We start from the raw sequence: 22,740 nt of genomic DNA, 5'->3' as shown, positions 1-22,740 counted from the left end.
GACAGACCCTTAGTGGCGGTAGGATGGGGGTGTGATGAGCTGACTTCATAATTATCACAGAGTGTAACAATTAGGGGCTACCCTCCCCTCTGACTGGGGGCTGCTGCGGCCCAGGACCAACGTCAGGAGCGGGCAGAGCCCCAGAACAGTCGACGACACCCCTTAGGCTAAGGCTCTGTGGTTACAGCAGCCCTGCTCTTCTCTGAAGATCTCAAAACGCTCACCAGCTGTGCCCTTCCAATCTGTCCTGGGAAGGAGGAGGTGGATGCTGAGACAGTGGCACCTGGGCGTGGAGGGAGGCAGGCAGTACTGGACTGGGTCTCTGGGAGTGGGACATCTCACGGATAGAATTCTGAGACTTCATATCCAGACATCGGAGGCAGCAAACCTCGTGTCCAGCTGTGTGGGCACAGGGAAAGCTGGGATGGCTCATGGAGTTCAGAGTGCCCACATACCCAGGTTTTACTGCTGGAATTCTAAATTCTGTCCCACTCCCAACTCAAGTGTCTTCAGGTATTGAGTGACCATGGTGGGTGGTGCAGAGACATACAGAAATGGGCCAGAGGTTGTTTCTGTTCTCAAGGAGACCATATCACCAGGAGGAAAACATACACACAGCTTTGTGGGGTGAGGAACCGGGCAGCTATTAAAACAGCAATGGCTTTTCACCTGGGTGGGGATTCGTCAGCTATTAAGTCCAGCTCTGCCCACAGCTTCATAGGCTGTGAAGCCTTTGGCAAATGATTTCACCTCCGAGCCTCATTTTGCTCATCTGTAAAACAGGGATAAACGTAGCACCTATCTCACTAGATGCAGAAGGAAATGGCAACCGACTCCAGTATTCTTGCCTGGAGAATCCTATGGACAGAAGAGCCTGGCGGGCTCGCAAGTCCAAGGGGTCGCAAGAGTCGGAGCCGACTTAACGACTAAACCACCACCACCTCACTAGATTGTGCGAAGCTAACCTTGTAAAGTTGTTTTCTTTTTTCCAGAGGATGAGGTCCAGCCAAGGACATTTAAAATTCGTGTGTGTGTGTGTTCTATACACTCAGGGGTTTTATCGTTGTACATGTAAAAATTCTTTTATTTGCAAACTAGAGAAGCAGATGCTCTTTCTGTGCTGCGCTGCTTTTTAGCAGCCATCATAATCTCGGTAATTATCTGATTTATTTGATTTGCTCTTTACTGCCTTCCTTCGCTAACAGGTAGGTAGGTCCCTGGGCGTAGGGATGGTCGGTCCGATCGAACGTTCTGGCCCAGCGTTCAGAACCGAAAGCTGCACTGGGGGGTGGGCTGGCCCAGGAGAAGGCGGAAGCGCACGCGGGCGCCGAGCAGCGGAGCCCGGCCCGGTGACTTCCGCGTTGGGAGCCCGGCTCCTTGCAGCCCGCGCTGTCTCCGCCCAGACCTCCCGGCTCGCGCGTCCGCGCCTCGGCCGGCAGGTGGCGCCGCAGGCCGGGTCCTGGCGCCTGGAAGCCGGAAGCGGCGGCGCGGCCGGGACGGCCTGGCCCCGGGCGCCCGAGCTCTCGAAGGGTCCGCCTTCTCCGCGCGGTCGCTGCCTCACGCATTCTTCGCCCGTCCAGAAAGGGGTGCCAGGGTTGGGGGGCGACTGGAGAGGGCCCCGCGGGTGCCCCCAGGACCAGCGGCCCCAGGCCCCCAGGGAACATGGGCGTGCTCCGGGCGGGACTGTGCCCGGGCCTCACCCAGGACACGGTCCAGCTCCTGCGGAGCCGCGGGATCAAGACAGGTGACCGCGGGCGCGCGCCAGTGCGGGCCACACTGCCGGCCCCAGCACATCCGGAGGGGCCCTTCCCCTCCCTCCTACGACCCCGGGGAGCCCGGAAATGTGGGCGTGGGCGAGCCAAGCGCTTGGGAGGGTAGAACCCCCGCTGTGTGCCCGCCACTGCGCCGGGTCCCAGGGCTCCGCCAGTCCGCGCGGGCGCGGGAAAGTCAAGTGCGGGACGTCCCGGGCCTCCCTCCCTGCCCATCAACCCCACGTGTTTCGTTTTCAGTGGTAGACCTGGTTTCTGCAGACCTGGAGGAGGTCGCCCAGAAATGTGGTCTGTCTTACAAGGTGAGCTGAGCGTCTCCAGGCTCCACACCTGGGTGTCTCTAAATGCCCATCCCCGAGCAGAGGGGTTCCTAAAGATTGATAACGGCGGCGTCTGAGGCCCTGGGAGGCCCCCTCCTTTGACGGGTGGTTGCCGAATACTTTCGGGCTGCTGCAGCCCGGATCCTGAGCTGCCCTGCCCCTTCCGCAGGCCCTGGTCGCCCTGAGACGAGTGCTGCTGGCTCAGTTCTCAGCTTTCCCCTTCAATGGGGCTGATCTCTACGAGGAACTGAAGACCTCCACGGCCATCCTGTCCACCGGCATTGGAAGGTTTGTGTGTGTACCTGCGGGACAAGGTCAGAGGCAGGGCAATCTGACTGCCTCTCGCTGGGCTTTCGATGCTGGAGTCTGGAGCCAGCAGGCTCTTTCAGTGAGTGCTGAGGACAATCAGGACTTCTGAGTTCTGTTACCCTATAAGAAGGTTTCTCATAACTCCTAACTTTTGGAGATGCAGAGAATTATTGGGGGAGGGAGGGAACCTGTCCTGCATGTTTAGTAGGTCGTTTGGCAGCTTCCCTGGCCTCTGCCTGCTAGATGCCAGTAGCACCTCCCTTCTCCCCTTGTCTGATAGTCAAAAATGTCTCCAGCTGTGACCCCTGGGTACGTTGGGGCAAAATCTGCAACCACTGAAACACAAGATGTCAGTATTTCATTATTATTCAGCAAATCAGAGCAACTCTTCTCTGGCCCTACCTCCCCTTCCACTTAAGGATGGATGGGGCAAGAGAGTGTGGCAGGACTAGGTTATGTACCGGCCACTGACACATAGTAAGTTATACAGTGGAGCACCGAAGAATAATTGATGCCTTCAAACTATGGTGCTGGAGAAGATTCCTGAGAGTCCCTTGGACAGCAAGGAGATCAAGCCAGTCAATCTTAAGGGAAATCAACCCTGAATACTCATTGGAGAGACCAATGCTGAAGCTGAAAGTCCTGTATTTTGGTCATCTGATGCAAACACTTGACTCATTGGAAAAGTCCCTGATTCTGGGAAAGGTTGAGGGCAGAAGGAAAAGAGGGCATCAGAGGATGAGATGATTGGATGGCATCACCAGTGCAATGAACATGAACTTGGGCAAACTTCCGGAGACGGTGAGGGACAGGGAGGCCTGGCGTGCTGCAGTCCATGGGGTCGCATAGAGTCGGACACAACTGGGCAACTGAACAGCAACAACAACAAGTTTATACAATAGGTTGTATAATCTCTTCGTGACCTTGTGAGTTCGTGATTATTAACCCCACTTGAGTTTAGCCCAGGAGGAGATAGGGGCAGTGGTGGGGCTCCAGCCCTGGGGTACTTGTTCCTGAACTTGGTTCATTCGCTGTACACTGCAGCAGGAGGGGACGAGAGTAGTTTCCTTCTGCCATGTTGGGAGAGAGAAAGAGTTGGAAGAAAACAGGTGGCTTCTGGCCAAGGGAGTCTGACCTCTTCCCTGGCCTGTTTGTGTGGAATTTGATAAAGAACTGCCACCACAAAGGTCTTTGGATCGGTTTGGCCCGTGCTGTTTCCATAACACGTTCTCTTGGCAGGGTTCACACAACACAGTGCTTGCTTTCCCTGGGTTGAGGGTTCAGGTTTGTTATTCATCAAGCACTAGCCAGTGTCAAGCATGGGTACCAGAGATGTGCAGATAGTGTGGGTATGGGTGAGGCCCCCACACTTAAGGGGACCGGGGTCCACTGGGTAGAGAAGAGCAGCTGAACATGAGAGAGGTGTGAGCATGCTTGCAAGCAGCTAAGGAGGGGGTGATTAAAAGGAAGCAGGCTTGGCCTTTGGGAGTTTATAAAACCAGGGTTTGTAAAATACAGAGAGAGCGGTCAGGTGGTAAACGGGCAGGATGGCAGCCCCCATGGGTCACTACAGAGGAGATCAGAGAGGTTCAGGACTGCTCTGTGCAGTGAGGAATGGGTGGGCCTTCTCTGAGTGCTCATCAGGAAGCAGGCACTGTTACTCTAGGTACATTATTTCATTTATCTTCACATCTACTTTCCCATTGGCTCAGTGAGTAAAGAATCTGCCTGCAGTGCCAGAGACACAGGAGATGTGCGTTGAATCCCTGGGTCAGGAAGATCCCCTGGGGAAGAAAATGGCAACCCACTTCAGTATTCTTTCCTGGAAAATCCCATGGACAGTGGAGCCTGGTGGGCTGCAGTCAATGGGGTCACAAAGAGGCAGACATGACTGAGCGACTAACACTGACAACTACAGTGAGCCTGTTGCGATGAAAATCACCATCCTGGGACCTCGCTGGCGGTCCAGTGGTTAAGACTTCGCCTTCCAATGCAGGGGGTGCAGGTTCGATCTGTGGATGGGGAGCTAAGATCACACATGCCTTGTGGCCAAGAAACCAAAACATAAAGCAGAAGCAATATTGTAGCAAATTCAGTAAAGACTTTAAAGATGGTTCATTCACATCAAAAAAAATCTTTAAAAAGAAATGAAAGCCATCATCCTGTAGATAAGGAAACTGGGACTCAGGTTAAGACACTTGCTCGAGATCCCCCAGCTAGGGATTTCCCAGGTTGTCCAGTGGTTAGGAATCCTGTGCTTACACTGCAGTTTGATCCCTGGTCCGGGAACTAAGATCCCACAAGCCGGGTGGCACAGCCAAAGGCAAAAAAAAAAAAAGATCCCACAGTGAGTAAGTGGCAGACCAGGCCCTTGAGGTCACACCTGTCACTGCTAAGCCTAAGAACTCAGCTCTAAGGCATCTGCCATGTTGCTCCCTCCAGGCAGGAGGCCGTGTCATGAAAGTAGAGTTACAGGCTGGTGGATGGGGCTGGGGAAGTTGGCAGGAGAGGCCCAGGAGGATACAGCAGGGGAGGGTGTTGTGAGCGTATCTGGGTCGGGTGACAGCAGGAGGCATATTGAAGAAATGTTGTAAGCCTTCCTGCTGGGGGGATACAAAAGTGACGAATCAAAGATGACCCCTAGGTTTCTAGCCTTTGTCACAGTGGTCTTTGGACACTTGATGGGTATTACTCTGACATGGGAGGGGAGGGGAGTTCTGTAGTCAACAGCTCACGAAATGCTGGTTAACCCAAATGAAGCAGGTTTCTCTGTTTTTTTTATTGGCGTTTTTTTTTTTGGCCATGCCACTTAGCATGTGGGATCTTAGTTCCCCAACCAGGGACTGAACCTGAGCCTCCTGCCTTGGAAGCAAGGGGTCTTAACCACTGGACCGCCAGGGACGTCCCTCTGCTGTAGGTCTTCTCACCTCCTGTAGTCCTGCGGTGGGTGGGGGAGGCATCTTGACAAGTGGGAGAGCAGGCAGCGGGCCACGGAAGCAGCTGTGCTGACCTGGGGAGAAGGGTGGTTCCTTGAAGGCCAGAGCTGTGTCTTGTTCATCTCTGCCTCCCCCTTATTTTAGAAAAAGGCCTTTAGGAAATGTGAGAGATTCAGGCGATGTTTGAATGAGTGACTGAAAGAATGAACGAAAGCCAGTTCAGGGGAGAAGGTGGAGGATAAATTCCAGACAGCACTTGTACTTCGGCTACCTGATGCAAAGAGCTGACTCATTTGAAAAGACCCTGATGCTGGGAAAGATTGAGGGCAGGATGAGAAGGGGACGACAGAGGATGAGATGGTTGGATGGCATCACCAACTCAATGGACATGGGTTTGGGTGGACTCCGGGAGTCGGTGATGGACAGGGAGGCCTGGTGTGGTGCAGTTCATGGGGTCGCAAAGAGTCGGACACGACTGAGTAACTGAACTGAACTGAACTTGTGTTCAAAACAGGGGGTTAGGCTCAGTTGTACTTCTGTTCCACAAGGCAGGTGGTGGTGGTGGGGGCCGGGTGTCTGTCCATGTCGAGGTGGATTTGGGAATTCCTTACGGAGATCCTCATGGCCAGGAATGCGATTGATTCTTGACTGTAGAGTCCAGACCTGTAGTTTAGCCCAGGCTGCTCATTAGAATCATTTGGGAAGCTTAAGAAATATTCCTGCTTGGGCCTTTTTAGAAATTCTTTGTTTTTCGGCCACGCCATGTGAGATCTTAGTTCCCTGACCAGGTATCGAACCTGTGCCCCCTGCATTGGGAGCACAGAGTCTTAACCACTGGACTGCCAGGGAAGTAAACATTCTTGAAATAACATAATAATAATGGAGAACAGATTAAGCCGTCACCAGGGGCTGGCTAGGGATTTAGGGGTGAATGGGCGGGGTGTGGTTATAAAAGGGTGGCACGGGGAGCCCTACAGTGATGGAAATGCTCTGTCTCGATTGCAATGGTTCCATAAACCCACATGTGGGATGAAACGACAGAGAACTGGACATATGGACACACATGGAAGGAATGGAGGTGCAGCTCTGTGGACTGCACCAGTGCTGTTTTTCGATGTTGCGCTAAGATGTGGTACAATACATCTTAGAGTAAAAGATGCTACTGTTAGTGGAAACCAGCTGAAGGGTACATGGGACCTCACTACATGTTTCTTTTTTTTTTTTTTTTGCAACTTTCTGTGAATCTATAATTATTTCAAAGTTTTAAAACATGACAAATTATGGGCAGTGCTATCGAGGGAACCCAGAAGGGGCTGAGATGGAGATTGAGAGGAGAACCATTGAATGGGGCAGTGAAGAGACCTCTGCAGAGAAGTGATTACCCAGAGGTGATCTTTAAGGCGAGAGTGAAGGGATGAGGGGCCAGAGGGGGAACAGTCAGCCATGCTTGCTTTCCCCAAAGGAGACTCCACAAGGAGAAGCCGCCTGGCCAGAGATGTCAGAACATCTCTGGACAGAACAGCGCTTGGAAGGAATGTCTTGCTGTTCCTTCTCCCCTCCTCCCTCCCCTCCAGTCCCTTTGGTTGATGCTCTTCCCTCCTCTTCTGCCATCAGCCTGGACAAACTGCTAGATGCTGGTCTCTACACTGGAGAAGTGACTGAAATTGTAGGCGCCCCGGGTAGCGGCAAAACCCAGGTACACCTGCATCCAGCAGCCAGGAGGGTTGGGGGAGGTGGATGCGTAGCCCTGGATCTCTGGGGAAGCTTCTGCCAGTGTCCTGTGATTTCAGAGCTTGGAAGAGAGAAGACAGGTGGTGAGGAGCGGGACTTGAACTCGAGTCTCGGGGCCCATTCGTGCCTCTGGGATCTAGATGAGATTTGGTGGGCGGGCTCCCATTCTGGGCCCTTATTGAGGACTCAGGTTCACCCAATGGCCCGTCTCTACTCAGGTATGTCTTTGTGTGGCAGCAAACGTAGCCCATGGCCTGCAGCAGAACGTCCTCTACATTGATTCCAATGGAGGGCTCACAGCCTCCCGCATCCTCCAGCTGCTTCAGGCCAGGACCTCGGACGAGGAGGAGCAGGTAAAGGGCAGGAAGGTTGGGTTCCTTTGAGGTTCTGACACCATAAGATCCCATTATCTAACTCAGCAAGAATTTGGACCATTTGGGTGACTAGTCATTTCTGGCTTTGAAACTTGCTGTTCCACCAATGCTTCCTGTATTGTAAAGCCGCCCCTTTATGACATCATCCCAGCTGGATGCTACCCACAAGGATCCTTCCTAGAAACCCAACCCCTGGCATCCCCTCATTCAGGGCAGACACACGCCCAGCCTCTGTGTTTCTCCCCGATATCTTGCTCAGGGCAGACACACTGATCACTGCCACTCCTTCCCACGGAGCTCTGACTTGGCTTTGCGGCTCAGCATCCAGGCAGCCAGTGTGTTGAGAACCAGCCCATCAGACAAAGCCCACTGCCATCCTGTACCTGAGTCCTTGCATCTAAGTGCCTCTTCTCTCTCAACCTCAAAATCCCTCTTCATTTCGCACAACGCCGGGCTCCTCTTCTCCAAGGCCCTGCCTTCTCTCTCCTGCCCCTTCAGGCAGGAGCTCTCCAGAGGATCCAGGTGGTACATGCGTTTGACATCTTCCAGATGCTGGACGTGCTGCAGGACCTGCGAGGCTCTGTGTCCCAGCAGGTGAGCCTGATCTTCTGCCCTCCCTGCTCCTCACAGCTCACCCATGCTGTCTGCGTGTGGGCAGGTGTGCAATCTGGTGACTTTAGCTGTGCCTGCCATTCCCAGAATGGGACTTCTGGATGCTTAATTCTTTCCCCCCTCAATTCTTTGCCTTCTCATTCACATGCCCATCTTCCCCACTAAAGAGTAAGCCCCTTCCTTGAGTGCAAGGATCAGTCCTGTTCATCTCTGCATTCCAACTGGGTCCATTCAGCTGCAAATAATGGAGTCTATCTGACAGACACTTGAACCTTGAGGACATTTAATTATCTCACATGAGTGTGGAGGTTGGCACACCCATAGTATCAGGGCTCTAGGTTGGTGTGCCTGATTCTCTGGCTCTTCCCCCTCATGATTGCAGAGTGGCTGCCATGGCTCCGAGCATCATGTCTTCACACATCCATATCCAAGGCAGTGATAGATGCCTCTTTTCTGTACCTCTTTCTCTGGAACCCACCATTACACTTCCCAGTTCCCTTTGCATCTAACTGGCAAAAACTGAGTTATGTTTTTATGTCCTACTCCAGAGGTTGGGCCCACCTTCCCTGATGTCAGATTCTCTGCCTGGTGCTTGAACACATTCAGAGTCCTGTTGACAAGGGAGAGAGGTTAGGAATGGCATTTGCATTGATACCCTGCTACACCTCATAGGTGCTTGGATAGGATATGGTGCATGGTTTATATACCTTTACATTTGGGAGAAACCTTAGAGAAACTAGTTTAATTTATCTTAAACTTTATTTCTCACCCCAAAGCATATCGTGTTCCCATGGGCATACACAGGGTTGTATGTAATACAAACTGTTTTAACAAACTTTAGTTCTTGCCTGGAGAATCCCAGGGACAGGGGAGCCTGGTGGGCTGCTGTCTATGGGGTCGCACAGAGTCAGACACGACTGAAGTGACTTAGCAGCAGCAGCAGCAGACCATATAATGGTTGAACGAATACTTGGCATAGGAATGATAGCAGGTTATGCCTCCTCATGTGTTGAGACATGAAGTAGTCCTGACCTAATCCGACTTGCTTGTTGGAATTGAGCAAAGTAAGGGCCAGAGACATTCAGTGAGTTGCCCACAATCACCTCATATTTAGGATAAGAACAAAGCTTAGGGACTTCCAGCCAGCTTCCCTGGTGGTGCAGTGGTTAAGACTCTGCACTTCCATTGCAAGGCACACGAGTTTGATCCCAGGTTGCAGAACTAAGGTCCCACATACCTCCTGGCCAAAAAAACTTTTTTTTTTTTTTTTTACATTAAGAGCAAAGCTTATAACCCAAACCTCTCAACTCCCAGGTCAAAAAGACTTTTTTTTTTTTTTTAAACTGTAGGACTGTTAGCTGATATGTATTCTATTATTGCATAACAAGTTACTGCAAACTATGACTTGAAACAACACGTATTTATTACCTCCTTTTCTGTAGGTCGGAAGTCTGTGCACAGCTTGGCCTAGTCCTCTGCTTAGGGTCTCATTAGGTTGTGATGAAAGTGGTAGGTGGGCTGTGCTCTTATCTGTAGGCTCAGCTGGGGAAGAACCCCTTAGAAGTTCATTCAGGTTGTTGGCAGAATTCATTTCCTAGAGGTTTCAGCTTCTTGCTGGCAGCTGGTTGTTGGCAGAGGCCATCTTCAAGTCCTCAAAGCTGCCCACTGTTCCTGCCATATGGTGCTTTCCATAGGCAGTTCACAGCAAGGCCGCTGGCTTCTGCAAGACGGCACACGTGTGAGGGCAAAATGCAACAGGTTGTCCTGTGTCACAATGTGATCATGGGCTGGCAGTGCATTCCGTTTGACATATAATGAAGCCTAATCAAAAGAGTGACATCTGGGGCTCCCCTGGTGGTCCAGTGGTTAAGACTTCACCTTCCAGTGCAGGGGGTGCTGGTTTGATCCCTGGTCAAGGAGCTAAGATCTCAATGCCTCAGGGCCAAAAAACTAAAACATAAAACAGAAGCAGTATTGTAAGAAACTCAATAAAGAGTTTAAAAATGGTTCACATCAAAAAAATCTTTTAAAAAATAGGAAAGAAAAAATTTTCTGATCGGGGACCATAGGATCTGAGCAGGGATTTCTCAAATTTAATTATTTTAGAGTGTCTGATATCCTGTGATTTGAACTCTCTCTGTCCATCCAAGTCTTCAGTGAAAGTACAAGTGCAAGTCGCTCAGTTGTGTCCGACTCTTTGCAACCCCTTGGACTATACAGTCGGTGGAATTCTCCAGGCCAGGATACTGGAGTGGGGTAGCCTTTCCCTTCTCCAGGGGATCTTCCCAACCCAGGGATCAAACCCAGGTCTCCCGCATTGCAGGCGGATTCTTTACCAGCTGAGCCACAAGGGAAGCCCAAATCTTCAGTATAATCTGTTATACATACACATGAGGGTGGGGGGGAAAGGCATTGTTTGAGTTCCATCATAGAGGGGCAAGCTGTATTTGGGGTGGGAGAGGTTATTTCCTACCAGTTTCTGATAGAGCAGCAGGTTTGTCCTGGAATGGGCGCCCCCTGGAGGCCAACTGGTTGGTGGGCTTCCCATCACCCCTCCTAGATCAGCGGTTCTTCTGGGACTCTGAAGGTGGTGGTTGTGGACTCCGTGGCTGCGGTGGTCGCCCCACTTCTGGGAGGTCAGCAGAGGGAAGGTGAGTGGTGTGGCAGAGTGCAGGGTGGAGGGTCGTGATCTTGCCTGGTGGCTCTGGAGTGTCCCGTCTTTGGCCAGCCTGGTCCCCGCCGCCCCACTGCCCACCCTTTGCTTTTTCTCCTCCAGGCTTGGCCTTGATGATGCAGCTGGCCCGAGAGCTGAAGACCCTGGCCCGGGACCTCAGTGTGGCAGTGCTGGTAAGGAAGTGGGCTTGGCCAGCCATGCTTGCCTTCTCTCTGGTCCCTGGACTTCACCAAGTGGGGAGGTGTTCTTTCCAGGTGCTCTTTATTTCCTCAAAACAGCAGCTTCTGACCCTCCAGAGTTACCCTTAGAGAAAGGGTCATAGCCCAACTTCTGTGGGTCATCTAGAGTGCCAGACTGTGAGGGGATCAGACATGTAAACAGCCAGGGGATCAGGCAATGTTATTTTTAACACTTTTTAAAAATTAATTATTTGGCTGTGCTGGGACTTAGTGGCAGCGTGTGGAATCTTTAGTTGCGGCATGCTGGATCTAGTTCTGCAACCAGGGATCGACCCCGAGCCCCCTGCACTGGGAGCGCAGAGTCTTAGCCACTGAACCACCAGGGAAGCCCAGGGACAGTCTTGTTTTTCTTTTTACTTTCTTTAAGTCAGGTTTATTGAGGTGTAATTCACACAGAGTAACTTCTCTTTGTTTGAGGTTTGATACAGTCATATCTGGTGAGATCAAGATATAGAATATTTCAATCACCCCAGAAAGATCCCCCAGCCCCAGACAACCACTGATTTGGTTTCTGTCCCTTTCTATGAAGCTCTGCCTTTTCCAGAGCTTCATAGAAAGGGATCTTTTTGCTTTTAGTAACTTTTTCTGCTTATGGAGTAACTTTTTGAAAGTCTTCACGCTTCTCATAAAAGAGGGTAAAAAATAGTTAAATATAAGTGTTCAGTTTGTAATCAATCTCCACATCCAAAGAGACCATATTAGTTTTTTTAATATACCTTCATTGAATCTTTTTTCTCTGCCTATATACAATGCTTTTAATCAGCTTTCCAACTAAACTTGTGTAATCTTGTGTTTTTTCTTTTTTTTTTTAAAAAAGGACACCATTTCTCAAATCTTTAAATAGATTCTTTTTGCCATTTTTAGCAGCTACATTTTTGGGGGTGGGGGGCTGCTCTGGGTCTTTGTTGCTGGGCACGGGCTTTCTCTAGTTGCGGCGAGTGGGGGCTACTCTTCAATGCATTGTGTGGGCTTCTCACTGCGGTGGCTTTTCTTATTGTAGAGCATGGGCTCTCGCGCACAGGCTCAGCAGTTGTATGTAGGCGTTAGTTGCTCCACATCATATGGACTCTATCCAGAGCAGGAATCAAACCCATATCCCCTGCAGGCGGATTCTTAACCACTGGACCACCATGGGAAATCTAGCTACAGGTTATTTTGTTTAATACCATGTTACAGGGGGCAACTTTTTCTCTAAAGGACCAGATAGTAAATGCAGTTGGTCTTCCCTATCCAAGGGTTCTGCATCTGTGGATTCAACCAACTGCTGCTCGAATCCACAGTTGAACCTGTGAATATGGAACCTGTGGATATGAAGGGATAACTAAACTATACCATTTTATTGATTACTTTTGGCTGTGTCAGGTCTTAGTTGCAACAGGTGGGTTTAGTTGCCCTGAGGCACGTGGGATCTTAGTTCCCAGACCAGGGATTGAACCCATGTCCCTTGCATTGGAAGGTGGATTCTTAACCATTGGACCACCTGGGAAGTCCCTACACCTTTTTATGTGAGACGAGCATCCGCAGCTTTGGTATTCCCAGGGTCCTGGAACCAGTGCCCCTGCAGATAATAAGAGATGGCTATATTTGAGGCTTTACAGCCAGATAGTCTATGTCGCAGCTGCTTAACTGCCTATGTAGCATGAAAGCAACCATAGACAATCCCTAAACAAGTGGGCATGGCTGTGTTCCAATAAAAGTTGATTTTCAGAAACATTTCTGGGGCCAAATTTGTCCTGTGGACAGTAGTTTGCATCCCCTGGAGTGCCATAACAGTCTGTTTCCTGATTTGGGGACTTTATGGGTCATTACCAGTTTTCCTCTGTTTATTTTATTTATTTTTAAAATATTTATCTGGCTGTGTCAGGGCGTAGTTGTAGCACGTGGGATCTTTGTTGCATCCTGGGGGATCTTTCTTTGCTGCACACAGGCTCTCTAGTTGTGGCGTGAGGGCTCAGTCATTGCAGCGCACATGGGATGTTGCTCTGTGGCATGTGGGATCTTAGTTCCCAGATCAAGGATCGAACCCATGTCCCCTGCATTGCAAGATGGATTCTTAACCACTGGACCACCAGGGAAGTCCCAGTTTTTATTTATTTATTTATGTTAAATTATCCTCTCAGCCCTGTTCTTAGAAAGGCATCCTCAACTGAGATCAGGGAGACTGCTGTGTGTCCTGCCAGACTCCCCTCTTAGAACTGAGCACAGGGGAGCAGAAAAAGCATAGGGCAGGACAAGAGTTTTCCTCCATTTTAAATAAAACTATAGTGAACATCCTTATATCTAAATCTCTTTCTATATCTCATATTTCTTCAGACTCCTAAAAGTATAATCAGTGAGTCGGGGACACATGTATTTGTAAATAGCCTAGATATTACACTGCCAGATTACCAGGAAAGTTGTATTTTTTGTGCAGCATAAAGGGATCTGTTTTCCTATTATTTTGTTCTTTTACTGTCCTCTCCTGACTGTAGGATGTATGTGAGTGCTTGCTGTGTGCCAGGCTCTGGCTGAGGCAGCAGAGATTCAGTGATGAACAAGCCTCACCTCTGCCCTGGGGGTGGGAGATGGGGGGCAAGGGGAGAACCTCAAGAGGATGCAGTGAGGTTGAGGTCCCTTACCTCAGATTAGCCTGGGCAGGGTAGAGCTGACCGACCGAAATAGGATCCCCCTGCCTTCCCAAACCCCTCCTACCTCTATACACAGATGCACACCCTGACACAGAGGGGTGGGTGGATATGGTCTCAGGATGCCCGTCTGCTGGGGTTGAGGGTGAAAAGCGAAAATGAAAGTTGCTCAGTCGTGTCCAACTCTTTTGGACCCCTTGGACTGTAGCCCACCAGGCTCCTCTGTCCATGGGATTCTCCAGGCAAGAATCCTGGAATGGGTAGCCGTTTCCTTCTCCAGGGGACCTTCTCGACCCAGGAATTGAACCCAGGTCTCCTGCATTGCAGGCAGATTCTTTACCACTAGTGCCACCTGGGAAGTGTAGTAGACCTAAGCAGACAGCCCTGCTTATCCCCAGACACTTGTCCTGTTACCTTTTGTTGGAGTCAAGCCACTGTGGGGCCTTGTGGTTTATTTATTTATTTTTAATTATTTATTTATTTTTGGCTGTGCTGGGTCTTCATTGCTGCACGCAGAGTTGCTCTGGTTGCGGCGAGCAGGCGCAGTGCAGTCTTATCATTGCGGTGGCTTCTCTTATTTCAGAGCACAGGCTCTAGCGTGCACAGGCTTCCCAGTATTTATGGCTCACGGGTTCTAGAGTGAAGATAAGTAGTTGTGGCGCATGGGCTTAGTTGCCCTGTGGCATGTGGAATCTTCCTGGACCAGGGCTCAAACCCGTGTCCTCTGCACTGGCAGGCAGATTCTTAACCACTGACCAGCAGGGAAGTCCCGTCATTGTGGTTTAGTGGCAAGAGCTCTGCACAGGTCAGGAGCCCAGGCTTCTGACTCCAGACTGGTGATAAGTCATGGAGCCTTGGGGAAGTCGTTTCCTTGTACCTGGCCTCAGCTTTCCCGTCTGTAAAATGAAGCTATAGGAGCAAATGTCCTCTGTACCAGCATTACGGGTCTATAAGCCTTTGATTCTTTCTGCCGCAGGTGACCAATCACATGACCCGAGACAGGGACAGCGGGCAGCTCAAACCTGCCCTGGGACGCTCCTGGAGCTTTGTGCCCAGCACCCGGCTTCTCCTGGACAGCACCCAAGGCTCAGGAGCTCTGGGCAGCCGACGCATGGCCTGTCTGACCAAATCCCCCCGTCTGGTGAGCCAGCCCCAGGGGAAAGCCAGGAATCTAGGCCCTTGAGGGTGGCTTCCGTGCCTGCAGATGTCTGTGAATTCCTGAAGGCTGAGACCCTGCAGCCAAAGAAGCTACTTACTTGGGCTCAACTCAGACACTCAACGCTTCCCTCCTGTCTTCTTCCAGCCAACAGGTTGCCAGGAGACGGTGGACATAGGGAGCTGGGGGACTCCAGTGTTCCAGGGAGATCACAAAGGACACTGGGAGCAGAGCCCAGTGTTCCAGGGAGATCACACGTGATGGTGCTGTTGATGGGGAAAGGGACAGGCCGCAAGGCCCCCAACTCACCTGCACAGTAATGCCTGTTGCTCGCTGCCGGCAGCCCCTGGGGTGCTAGAGATGCTCTCTCGCTGCGACGCCATCTCAGCCCTCAGCTCCTCTCTCCGGAAACACAGCGTTACTGGCAAGAGAGGATGCTGTTGTGGAAGGACCCAGAAATTCATGCTGGTACCAGGTTTTCTTCCCTTGTTTCTACCATGTGTGTTTCCAGCGGGAGCCGGGTTCATGGACTTGGGCATCTCTGAAGAGTCACCCTAGTGCCTGGACGGATTAACCCTGTACATCACTATCCTACCCTCCATCCTGACACAGTGACTGAGCTTGAGGCCTCTGCTTGCCTTTGTTTCCCTTTTTTTTTTTTCTCCTTTGCCTCTGTTTTTCCATCTGTAAGATGGGGCTCCTTTTCCCTTAACTCTGTCTTTGACTTACTGGATGGAAGTAACCTTGTAAATGCAACCCATGTGTGTGCTCAATTGTGTCTGACTCTTTGCGACCCCATGAACTGTAGCCCACCAGGCTCCTCCATCTGTGGGATTTTCCAGGCAAGAATACTGGAGCAGGTTGCCATTTCCTCCTCAAGGGGATCTTCCTAACCCGAAAATCGAACCCGTGTCTCTTGGCGTCTCTTGCGTTGGCAGGCGGATTCTTTACCACTAGTGCCAAAATTCTGCCTTATCTAGATCTTGCTCTTAAAAACATATTAATATAAAAGAAATTCACTGAGCTGCAGAGCCATCTGTTTTCCCCCAGACGGTGGCTTTTCAGTTTCCCCGAGTGAGGCCCCAGAGAACCTCTTTCCCTCTTGTCGATTTGGTTTCACACCCCTGCATGCATCACCGTGACCAGGTGAGACTGCGAGCTCACTGCAGTCCCAGGGATTTAATCTAACAGGAAGGGAAGATGTGACCTGGCCCCGGTGAATCCAGCCGCCTGTTAAATGTGCGTGGTGCCCTGTGGGGCCCCTCCACTGTAGAGTAAGCCGAGGTGCTGAACCATGGCCTTGCCCATAAACGGGAGAATTTGCACAGTCAATAAAGCCAGCTGGGAAAATTGATGCTGGCGTAAATAATACACGGCAAATCTAGTCCTTTATGCAGAAATTCATTGCCGGTGGCTCGAAGATGCAATGTAATTACCCCTCTCTTCCTGCCAGCTGTACCACAGTGTATGAAATAATACCCACCCCGCCCCGGTCTGTTACGGGTGCTGTGGCCATCTCTCTGCGAGCTGTAGCCCCCGCTGGGTGGAGGGGAGGACAGCAGGGAAGGGGAAATCAGAGGCAGAACATGATCAGAATTGTTTACTGACCACATTTTTTTAAAGGAAGGTTGCCTTTCTCGGTTTGAGAGCCTGTTGTGTAGTTAATTAGTTGTGTCTTGGCTGTAGGAATGGGGGTCAGAGTTAGAGGCAGAAGATATAACATTTACAGATGATGAGCACAGGAAGGATAAAAGGAAGAGGTCTGGAGGACTGGAGCAAGTGGCAACCCAGCCCGAGGGTATCTGCCTGAGTGAGGACAGGCTTGGTGAGCCAGGGCTGGAGGAACCCTGGCGCTGGTGCTTCCACAGGCTCTTGGGAGAAATGAGCCTGCAGCCTCCTTACTAGGAACAGTGGGTACATAATGGCAGCCTTGTACATGCATGCTAAGTCGCTTCAGTCGTGTCCGATTGTTTGCATCCCCATGAACTGTAGCCCACCAGGCTCCTCTGTCCATGGGATTCTCAAGACAAGAATATTGGAGTGGGTTGGCATTTCCAAGGGATCTTCCTGACCCCAGGACTGAACTGTCTCTTATATCTCTTGCATTAGCAAGTGGATTCTTTATGACTAGCGCCACCTGGGAAGCTAGTTGCAACCATAGTAGGAAACAAAATGTTAAGCTGGGGATGGCACATCCCTGTCATTTGTACCATTTGGGAATCTTGAACCCACGCAGGCATCAGCAATAAATCAAGCATTCTCTTTTGCCGAGCTCAGCTGCTGCTGCTGCTGCTGCTAAGTCGCTTCAGTCGTGTCCAACTCTGTGCGACCCCATAGACGGCAGCCCACCAGGCTCCGCCGTCCCTGGGATTCTCCAGGCAAAAATACTGGAGTGGGATGCCATTTCCTTCTCCAGCGCATGAAAGAGAAAAGTGACAGTGAAGTCGCTCAGTCGTGTCCGACTCTTAGCGACCCCATGGACTGTAGCCTACCAGGCCCCTCCGTCCATGGGATTTCCCAGGCAAGAGTACTGGAGTGGGGTGCCATTGCCTTCTCCGGCCGAGCTCAGAGTCCTTTGCAATTTTAGTTTTTCTCCACATGACACTCCAGGCAGCCACCACCAGTCAGTTGAAATTGATGTTCAAGGTGGAGCCTGGTTGCCATCTCTGCTCTGGGCACATCTGCCATGTTTCCTGTATGTGGTGTCAGGTGCTTTGTCCCTGACTCAGTACCCTAGAATTGTAGTTTTGAGAGGCCTGTAAAGATCATATGCCCTGGGATTTCCCTGGTGGTATGGTGGTTGAGAATCAGTCTCCCAGTGGAACGGACGCAGGTTCGATCCCTGGTCGAGGAACTAAGATCCCACATGCTGCAGGGCCTAAGCCTGTACTACAACAAAGATCCACATGCTGCATCTAAGACACAAGGCAGCCAAATAAATAAAGACCATATGCCCCATCTTGTCATTTAGCCCAGAAGGAAAGTGAGGTCCAAGAGCAGAAATGATGGTCCCAGTGGCAGAACAGGGGCTGGAACCTAGGACTCTCGATTCCTTGGCCAGGATTCTGTGTCTACATTGCCTTTAGTTTTCAATTGGTACAGTTCTGCCCTCAGTAGGGACTTATTCCAGCCACAGAGCCTCACACAGGCAGCCTTTCTGGCCACGAAGAGGAGCACTGTTCACTGTTGCTCCAGACTACCCCGTGACATTCCTACAGGACTTTGCCCCTCACAACTAGTACTGGGTCTTAGTCGTGGCATGTGGGATCTAGTTCCCTGACCAGGGATCAAACCCAGGCCCCCTGCATTGGGAGAGCAGAGTCGTAACCACAGTCCACATCTTATTCAGTGCATCTCGGAGCTGAACTAGTGCACTTCACCTGCTGCACAAACTCGACTCCTTGAGTAGCCTTTGAATCCTAGCTCTTCCCTGCTTCCCTAGTTGCTGAGTGTAAGAGTCTCAACATAAGCCGGGGATTTGCAGGAAGACAATAGGTATATGCTGAAAAGGATACAAAGTCAAGGAACAAGATTTACATCTCATCTAACTTGGTCTTAGCTCTGACACTTACTGTATGCCATTGAATCAATCAGCCTCTTTAAGCCTTAGTTTCATCCACTGGGGAAAAGGGGAAAATAACACCTATTGCATAGAATTGCTTTAGGGTCATATAGCTTATGTAAAATGCCAGATACTTCCCCAGGCATATCATAGGCCCTCAATTTCATATTACTGAGAGGCTTATGATACCTGGGAGAAACTGGTGACAGCTCCCTTCTGTCTAGGCAAGGCTGGCTTCATGGTAGTGTGACCAGTGCAGTTGCACAGAGCCCTGAGCTTAGTTTAAAGCTCTGCTGTCCATCAACAGAGGAATGGCTAAAGATGTGGTACATAGAAACAATGGAATATTACTCGGTCATAAAAAAGAACGAAGTTGGATCATTTGCAGAGACATGGATGGACCTAGAGACTGTCATATGGAGTGAAGTAAATCAGAAAGAGAAAAACAAATATTGTATATTAACACGTTTGGAATCTAGAAAAATGGTATAGGTGATATTTGCAAAGCAGAGACAGATGTATGGATATTGAAGGGGGGAAGGGGGTGGGAGGAATTTGGAGATTGGGATTGACATATATACACTATTGATGCTGTGCATAAAATAGACAACTATTGAGAACCTCCTGTATAGCAGAGGGAACTCTACTTGATTCTCTGTGGTGACCTCAATGGGAAGGAAATCCCAAAAGGAGAGGGTGAATGAATGTATACGTACAGCTCTTCACTTTGCTATACAGTAGAAACTACCAGTAGAAACACAACATTGTAAAGCAGCTATGCATGCATGCTAAGTGGCTTCAGTTGTGTCCGACTCTTTGCAACCCCATGGACTGTAGCCCTCCAGGCTCCTCTGTCCATGGGCTTCTCCAGGCAAGAATATGGGAGTGGGTTGCCATGCCCTGCTCCAGGGAAAGCAACTATACTCCAGTAAAAATTAATTTGTATTAAAAATGCTTTTCTGTTGCCATTCAGAAATTCTTATTACTATTTGAATGAGGGTCTCACATTTGCACTGTCCCCTGAAAACTTTGTACCTGGTCCTGTCTCCAGGAATGAATCAAACTCTTTTTTATTTCTTTCTTTAATTTTGGCTGCACTGGGTCTTCGTTGCGGCATGTGGGCTTTCTCTAGCTGCCCTGAGCAGGTGCTAGTCTCTAGTTGGGGGTGCAGGTTTCTCATGTGGGGGCCTCTCTCGTTGCGGTGCGTGGGCTCTAGAGGGTGGGCTCAGTAGTTGTGGCTCAACACGGGCTTAGTTGTCCCATGTTACGTGGGCTCTTCCTGGACCAGGGACCAAACTCCTGTCCCCTGCATTGGCACCTGGATTCTTGGCCACTAGACCACCAAGGGAGTCGTGAGTCGAACTCTTGTATCAGCCCTTCATTTTGGCAAGCACCCTACCATTGATTTCTTAGGGAGTAATTCAGTCAGAGGATAGTTTCCAGTAGAAAAATTGGAGTTAGCATCCTGTGTCTGTCTGTTACTTAGTGTTCCATTCTGGGACAACCTACACAGCCTCTCTCAGAAACGAATACTTTATAACTTGCAAAACTTATTGATCCAGAGAATTTAAGAGGGGGCTGATGAAATGGAATGATGATTTGGGATTCTGGTAGTTTAGTCACTAAGTTGTGTCTGACTCTTGTGATCCCATGGACTACAGCCCACCAGGCTCCTCTGTCCATGGGATTTTCCAGGCAAGAATCCTAGAGTGGGTTGCCATTTCCTTCTCAATTGGGATTTTGGAGTCAGGAGAAAATCTAGATTCAAAACCCTGCTGGACTCTTCCTGGCCAAATTACCTGGACAAGGTAATGTCTCTGTCTTATTGGTAAAATATATGTTGCAGAGGAATTACATTTCCCTCATTGGTAAAATAGATGTCTCAGGGGAATGAAAGAGATAATTTATGTAAAGTGCTTGCCACAGAGTCTGGCACATAGTAGGTGCTCAATCACCATTAATTCTTCAAGCTCTTGCCAAACATAACAAAAATCAGGGCTCTAGGACTTACAAGCCACTCTGCTACTAATACAAGAAATAATATGATTTATTTTTTCACTGCCGTTTGGGGAAAGGTACGTGCTTCATAAATATGTATCGGAAAGTACTTAGCAAATGAGTAGAAATAATAAAAATATGTCAAAGTAAACAGCTCCTATAAATATGTCACTTGGTAGACAAATTAGTGTTTTATTACTACTAAATACTATTGCTAGCTGAAAAGGATTTCAGATTATTTGCACAACGGGTACATTATGGAGTGCCTCTGCGGAAGGGCACGATAAAGATGAAAAATAATGATGGTGATAATACGCAAGGTGGAGAAAGGAGGTGTGTGGGTAAATGCAGCTCTGAGCCCCTCCTTGCTTTAGCAACATGCGTATTAGTTAGCAGCATTTCAATGCTTTAGCTGTAATACGGACCAGAGGGCCCAGAAAAAATGATTTCCACAGGGTGTCATGAATTCTGACTCCAATTATCAGGCCCATCAGTGGCTTAAGTGCACTCCCTTTCAGAACTGTGCACTTAAGCTTAAAAACTAAGCTTACAAACAGACATCTCTGGGTCTCACCCCATCCTTGTTTTGGACCTATTAACTTTCTATGATAATAATTAACATCAAGAGAAGGAGAGTTTGGGTGGGGAATAGATGTGCCTTAATCACGGGTCACAAAGCCCTTTCAGAAATAAGAGGATGGCATCTAAAGAGAAAAGGAGTCAGAAAAGGGAAAAGAGGAGCCGATAAATGCCTTCGTGGGGGAAGATAAACCCCTGGGGAGAAGCAGAGGGGACAAGGCAGTGCATCAAGGAAAGTTACCGAAATAACCAGAGAGAAAAAAGATGGGCACAGTTAACTCAGGTGCTGGAGGCTGCTAGCAGGCCAGTCTTTCCATGTGTTCCTGGTGGTGGAAAGACCTGGTTTCAAATTTGGCCTTTTCCTAACTGTGTGGCTTTGGGTAAATTTCTTAATAGGCAGATCTCCATTAATAACATGGGATTACGGACTTCCCTGGTGGCCCAGTGACTAAGACTCCTCACTCCCAATGCAGGGAACTGGGGTTCAGTGCTTGGTCAAAGAACTAGATTCCACATGCTGGGCAATTAAGAGTTTACATGCCACAGCTAAGACCCGTCGCAGCCAAATAAATAAATATTAAAAAAAAAATAACGGGAATAATAGTACTCAGTTTGCTGGGTTGTGAAGACTGGAAGTAATATGTGTAAAGTGACAGAGTCTGCATGTATAAATGATATTATTTTTACTTCACTTTTCCTTGTGCTATTCCTTATGTTAAAATACAAATTGTTTAGGACAACACTGAGAGGTCTGCATAGGAACCTAAGGCATAAGAAAATTAGTCCACCCTGGCTAACAATTCCCCATGCAACGCTAGTGCTTTGTTTAATAGTTTACTGTGTGCCTGCTCAACCGCTCAGTTGTGCTTTGCGACCCCATGGACTGTAACCCACCAGGCTCCTCTGTCCACGGGATTCTCCAGGCAAGAATACTGGAGTCGGCTGCCATTTCCTTCTCCAGGGGATCTTCCAGACCCAAGAATGGATCTCGCCAACCTGCATTGGCAGGCATAATTCTTTACGACCGAGCCACCAGGGAAGCCCCCTTATAGTTTGCTAAGCACTTCTGAATATATGTATTGGCTTATTTAATACTCATACCAACCTGCCTGACACCAACGGTACCAATTTCTTCAGGGATGAGGCAAGGAGAGTTCAGAAATGTTAAGTACCTGCTGAAAGGTACACAGCTGATGATGAATGGCTGGTGTGGGCTCCTCCCTACAGAGTCATCTTCATTCTACCAGGGCCTCCCTCTGAGCAGTTTCCTCACTTTCTTAAGTGAGGAAACCAAGTTAAGCTAACTCTGGGGCCTTAGACTGGGAAAAGCTTGAGAGGGAGATGCCATAGAGGGAATGGGACAAACATGGGTTTTGATGTCCTTCAGATCCGGCTTCTAATACCTCCCAACCATGGAACCTTGAATTAGACAGTGAACCCCGATGGGCCTGGGTTTCTTTCATTGTAATTTGGGGGCACCATCACCTGCTGATAGCCGTTGTGGTGAGGAACAGTGGGATACAGAAGCGAGGCAACTTTCAAACTTTTCTTTGGAAACGAGTTCTGAGATGTTACGGGGACTTGGACCCTTCAGCTCTCCGCGCAGAGTGCGGTAACCTCCGTCGACGAGGAAGTAACAGACGCCCCTACAGCGGAGTAGCGCCGCCACACACCCGGGCTCAGGCTCGTGGGCCGGGGTCGGCCGCCCGCGGCCCGGGGCTCCGCCAGGGGGCGCGCGCGCGCGCGCGCGCGGAGGCCGCCCTCTGGTCCGCCGCGCGCCTCCCTCCTCTCTATGGTGGCTCGGGCGCGGCAGGAGCGGCGGCCGCGCTCTCCCGAAGGGGCGGGGCCACGCCGGGG

The 22,740-nt window shown here is 49.9% G+C and overlaps 2 protein-coding genes, 2 long non-coding RNA genes and 1 other non-coding gene across 18 annotated transcripts in view; 2 read left to right on the top strand and 3 right to left on the bottom strand.

Moving 5' to 3' along the window:
* Nucleotides 1-142: 142 nt before the first annotated feature.
* RAD51D (RAD51 paralog D) lies at nt 143-15,517 on the top strand. 11 transcript variants are annotated; one of them, XR_014080621.1, is made up of 11 exons: nt 1,485-1,744; nt 2,010-2,071; nt 2,259-2,377; nt 6,949-7,030; nt 7,284-7,418; nt 7,699-8,033; nt 8,600-8,680; nt 10,612-10,702; nt 10,828-10,898; nt 14,565-14,729; nt 14,892-15,517. XR_014080621.1 is itself a non-coding variant. In XM_081584421.1 (10 exons), the coding sequence occupies exons 1-10, from the start codon at nt 555-557 to the stop codon at nt 15,003-15,005; spliced, it is 1,008 nt and encodes a 335-aa protein (XP_081440547.1). In that variant the 5' UTR covers nt 143-554; the 3' UTR covers nt 15,006-15,517. The 11 variants fall into 11 exon arrangements, 9 of the variants coding, with proteins under 9 accessions (XP_081440547.1, XP_081440552.1, XP_081440549.1 ...); XM_081584421.1 differs by lacking the exons at nt 1,485-1,744; nt 8,600-8,680 and adding an exon at nt 143-627 and having other exon boundaries at nt 7,938-8,033; XR_014080620.1 differs by lacking the exon at nt 8,600-8,680.
* Nucleotides 6,713-10,410, bottom strand: LOC145543299 (uncharacterized). Its single transcript, XR_014080623.1, has 3 exons — nt 9,480-10,410; nt 7,823-8,661; nt 6,713-7,126 (listed from the first exon to the last, which is right to left on the bottom strand). It is a non-coding gene; the product is annotated as an uncharacterized LOC145543299 (long non-coding RNA).
* LOC145544024 (small Cajal body-specific RNA 11) lies at nt 13,072-13,198 on the bottom strand. Its single transcript, XR_014081249.1, has one exon.
* On the bottom strand, nt 14,036-22,723 carry LOC145543300 (uncharacterized). The gene is made up of 3 exons (XR_014080624.1): nt 22,369-22,723; nt 15,054-15,165; nt 14,036-14,222 (listed from the first exon to the last, which is right to left on the bottom strand). It is a non-coding gene; the product is annotated as an uncharacterized LOC145543300 (long non-coding RNA).
* Nucleotides 14,998-22,740, top strand: part of RFFL (ring finger and FYVE like domain containing E3 ubiquitin protein ligase) — an 87,028-nt gene continuing 79,285 nt past the window's right edge. For all 4 annotated transcript variants that reach the window (XM_081584394.1, XM_081584372.1, XM_081584393.1 and 1 more), the window contains exon 1: nt 14,998-15,212. In XM_081584394.1, the coding sequence (XP_081440520.1) occupies nt 15,179-15,212 (34 nt within the window). In that variant the 5' untranslated portion in view covers nt 14,998-15,178. The remainder of the gene's footprint in view (nt 15,213-22,740) is intronic.

Source organism: Giraffa tippelskirchi, chromosome 3 (genome assembly GCF_054371585.1).
Source record: "Giraffa tippelskirchi isolate mGirTip1 chromosome 3, T2T-mGirTip1v1.2.pri, whole genome shotgun sequence".
In the NCBI taxonomy this organism is placed as follows: Eukaryota; Metazoa; Chordata; class Mammalia; order Artiodactyla; family Giraffidae; genus Giraffa; species Giraffa tippelskirchi.
This window is presented reverse-complemented; position numbering and strand designations above follow the sequence as displayed.